This window comes from Chanos chanos, chromosome 12, assembly GCF_902362185.1.
Source record: "Chanos chanos chromosome 12, fChaCha1.1, whole genome shotgun sequence".
Lineage (NCBI taxonomy): Eukaryota > Metazoa > Chordata > Actinopteri > Gonorynchiformes > Chanidae > Chanos > Chanos chanos.
Genome location: NC_044506.1, coordinates 7,014,451 through 7,019,042, shown reverse-complemented (window position 1 = coordinate 7,019,042; position 4,592 = coordinate 7,014,451). Strand labels below are relative to the sequence as shown.

General features: G+C 39.6%; 1 protein-coding gene across 1 annotated transcript in view; it reads right to left on the bottom strand.

Moving 5' to 3' along the window:
- Positions 1 to 305: 305 nt before the first annotated feature.
- The window catches only part of khdrbs3 (KH domain containing, RNA binding, signal transduction associated 3), a 102,244-nt gene continuing 97,957 nt past the window's right edge, over positions 306 to 4,592 (bottom strand). The window contains exons 8-9 of the mRNA XM_030789443.1: positions 3,657 to 3,715; positions 306 to 397 (exon numbers count right to left, since the gene is read on the bottom strand). Coding sequence (XP_030645303.1) covers positions 306 to 397; positions 3,657 to 3,715 — 151 coding nt within the window. The remainder of the gene's footprint in view (positions 398 to 3,656; positions 3,716 to 4,592) is intronic.

The window sequence follows — 4,592 nt, the reverse complement described above, 5'->3', positions numbered from 1 at the left end:
TTCTTGTTTTCCTAACATTACACGTTTTAAAACTGTGGGAAACAGTCATGACATTTTGTTATTTTGTTTCAATTTATTCAGAGGGTCCTTTGTGTTTTTACAGCCAATTGTCTTTATCATGGAACCCACATCTTCATACAGCCATATCCTCTTCTATTGTTTATTTCTTTCTTTTCTTTTTTTTTTTCTTTTTCTTTTTATCTTTTTGTTGTTGCTGTTGTCGTTATTATTCTAAAAATGAGGAGAGTTCGTATAAAATCCATTACTCTGGAGGAAACACACACAGGGGCTGCAGTACTGCTCCGTCAGTATCTGGGGTAGGGCTGGTCTCTGAACGCGCCTTTGCTTGTTCTAGACGGCGGAGCCTTATTCCGGCTGTTTGTCCACTCTTCTTGACCTGAAGCGGATAGACAGATAGAGGTTGAACAGAGGTCAAAGATCAAACAGAGTTCACAGATCACTGGCATGGCTGCACACTCTGCAGATAAACTGTTCAGTTCAAGCATAACGACACCTGTAATGTATGTAGTTTTATGTCTATGTAACTATACTGTTTCATAGTCCCTTAGAAGAGCGAATGTTTGGGAATGCAGTGGAATGTGAGGTCCAGTGACATCAGAGAAGATCTTGAAATGTCCCAGGTCAAAATTTACATGACACAAGTTTCTAGCTCTATAAATGTACACTGGTCAGTTTACACCATCTAAAGATGTGAGAAACAAGTCCATTATGAAATGAAATGAGATGAGTCCATACTGAAATGAAAACACTTCAGTTTGACAGTAAAACCTAAAATTAGACACATGCAAGCCAGAGGAGGATGGGCCTCCCCTGCTGAGTATTGGTTTTTCTCAAATTTGTTCCTAATTCCAGACTTGCTCACTGGATGTCTCAAACCAAAAGGTGTCCTTTCCACTGGCTTTGTTATAAAGTCTGCTGTAAAAAAAACCCCAAAAAACAAAAAAACTCTAAAAATTATCCTTTATTCTTTGAGAGCTCTTCACAGTAGACATTGTTACAAGGCAGCTCAAAAGGAATTTCATTGCAGAACTGAACTGAATAAAATTGAACATAATTGAATTGAGTTGAATAGTCAATTAACTCCATTTTCAATTAAGTAAATTCTATGTTTTTGACTCATTTGGAAAGTCTCTGGTACTTATGTGCATCACAGCTAGAGAAAGCACCAAAAAGGCCTAGTTTAAAAGACAAAACTGCAGTAAAGCTGTCTCCTTGAGCAGAAAGGTCCCACTTAACTAATTGAAAGAGTCACTTGAAAGAAGACTGGCATATATCTCCAGACAAGTGGTTATAATCACCATTAGCCAAAAGTAGCTGTCATTCATGCCTGCCTGCCTGCCTGCCTGTGTTTGTGTGAGTGTGTTTGACAAAGAGAGAGAGAGAGAGAGAGAGAGAGAGAGAGAGGGAGGTCGATGGTAGTCTCTGTTTGATCTTTAGCCACTAAAGCTTGTGGCAGAACAAAGGCTATTCCTTAAAGTGACACAGTGTTTTGTTAGTCTTTATAGTCCAGTAGTCTTTAATTAAAGCAATGAGCCTTTCACTCCGTTTCTTTAAAAGAAAAGGCTTGACCAAGGTAACCTTGTGTTCAGAGAATAGGGATGCAGCCATCAGCTCTGCTAATCTGTAGCTTCCCTTTGATCTGACAAACTGTCTTCCCCTTCAGACCACCAAAGGAGCTATGTCATGTGCGCGCCTGCATGTGTGTGTGTGTGTGTGTGCATGTGTCTATATGTGCGAGTGTACTCATGCATGTGTGTGTGTACATAAATGTGGGTGTATGCCTGAGAAAGATAAATAGATAGTTTGTGTGTGTATCTTTATGTGTATGTGTGCATGTGAAAGATAGAGTGTGTGTGTGTGTGTGTGTGTGTGTGAGAGAGAGAGAGAGAGAGAGAGAGAAAATAGAACTGCCAAAATTTTATTCTGATTAATTTGCACAATAAAAGTCTGATGCCATTTATACTTTCAGTCCTCCATTTCTGACTCTAATAAGTTGGATCTACAGCGATATTTTGTATTTGAGTATGAATCTGTACTGACATTTATATCAATAATTAGCTTTGTATAATAGAGTCTTCGTAATATAACCGGCTCCAGATGCGCAGAAAGCATAAACTGAGTGTTGTTAACCACTCCCTGTGTTAACCATTCTCCCTGTGTTAACCATTCTCCCTGTGTTCACCATTCTCTCAGTGTTCACCATTCTCTCAGTGTTAACCATTCTCTCTGTGTTAAGCAGTCTCTCTGTGTGGTCTCTATGTGTTCAGCTTTAGACAGTAGCAGTAATGTAGTCCAATAAGAGTGTGTAGGTACTGTGGTCTGTGCAGTTCAGCATTTTGGCCTGACGTGATCTGGCTCACTCTCACACAGAGTGTCATGATTAGAATATACGATTAGATCTGCATCCAACTCTGGAACACCATCCAGGAAGCTACAACAGTACCGCACACACACACACACACACACACACACACACACACACACGCGAGCACGCACACATAGACACACGCATGCATGCACTCACGCCCGCAAACAGACACACACACACACACACGCACGCATGCACACATAGACACACGCACACATGCACTCACGCCCGCAAACAGACACGCACACACACACACACACACACACACACACCCGCACACATACACGCACGCACACACGCACGCACACACAAGCACGCAAGGGTTCGTACTCATATCCTAGTGGGGACTTCCCATTAAATCTGTAACAAATGATTACTAACCTATCCCTAACCCTAACCTTAACCTTAACCAAAGAAATGTTTTGACACTTTTTGTTTTATCAGTAACAACAATATAGTTTAGAAAAACATTATTCTCCCAGTGGGGAGCAGCACTGTGGTCCCCACCAGGCACTTTTTTCAGATTATGCTATTTTAGTGGGGACTGCAATACACAGTGCACACACACACACACACATGCACGCACTACAGAGTTTTATGATGCCACTGATGTTTGTTTTAGGCTAAGGTATCTCATTATGTCTACTTTTAAATCATTTTTGTCAAACACACTCAAACGAACTGTAAAATTGTTGATTGAACAGTCATTGTTGTGAGGGTATAATCTGATTGAGGGCTGCATTAAATAGTTTTAACAGGATAACGTACAGTTTAGGCATTTAGGCATAATTTGATCACATAGATGTCTATTCAGAATATGCTTCTTTTTTTCTTTTTTCTTTTTTTTTTTTTTTTTTTTTTTTTTTTGAGGCAAGAGTGGGTGCATCAGAACTTCACAAGATAAACGTTGCCACAATGGCAAAATATATGCAGTTTTTGTGTGAATCACAAACTTAAGTTAAAAATTATGCGCATGCTAAGCGAAGTCTCCCGGTTCGCTTTGTAAGCACTTGTAACATTATAAATGTCAGCGTTTAGCATAACAATTATGTCAGGCACACATAGAACAAGTGTGGGTTTAGCCTTAACTCTTAACACTAGGTGACAATACTGCCAGAGACTGTGAACATTAGCGTTTCTGTGTACAGATTAACCCTCAGCATGTTGGTGATGTCATAATCTGCAACAGACATGAAAAGAGACGGGGTTTAATCCCGCCTCCTCTTCAACTTAATCCCCGTTACGAAGGAGTGCAGAGAACACTCACCATATGAATCATAGGACTCCCCACTCATGCCGTGGCCATATTCATAATAATCATCAGAACTGTGGGAGGAGAGAGAGAGAGAGAGAGAGAGAGAGAGAGGTGTTATCAAACATTTTATGCAGCAAAATAAGTCAGATTTCACCCATACCTGTTACTTACTTACTTCACCCCTTGCTGCTGTTTTTTTAAATTTGTTCTTGTTTTTTTGGGGGATTTTTTGTTTTTGTTTTTGCTGTTCTAACTGTCTCTCTCTGGGTAAATAAAGATGTAAAATCATCTAAGAAGACCTGTAAAAATGACAAAAATCCCTGTGTCAGTTTGATGACACATTTTCATAGAGTGTCCTTTGGTGTGATCCATGTCAGTATTGGCTTTACAGATAACCCCTGAGGTTTCACATTAAGACAAATAAACATACTGTCTCTTTAAAAATGTTTATGTAATCCATTTCTGCGTATATGGTTATGCTCTGACCCTGCAGCGTGACACAGGTCACTCTGTCAGCCTGCACCTTCATCCAAACATTTAATGTACCAGCAGATATATCTAATAAAGCATTAACCACCCTCAAAGGTATAATAAATTTAATAAAATAATAAACACATGAATAACTGGATGACTGGATAGATGGATGGATGGATGGATGGATGGATGGATGAATGAATAGTTGAATGAAAGAATGAGTTTGGTCAGGACATGAAATCAGGTTTTTAAATAGAGTTTAACATAAATTAAGGTTATGTAAGAATCTGTCTTGCAATAAAAGATTGTGCACCAGCAACTGTGTGAGAAAAACAGGTGAGGTTTCTATTATCAGAGGCTCTTGCCAACAGAACACACATGCACAGATACAGACACACAGACGCACAGAGACAGACACACATAAAAACACACGCACACAGCTCTGCTTGAACGTGGTAATTTCCTATGTTGAGT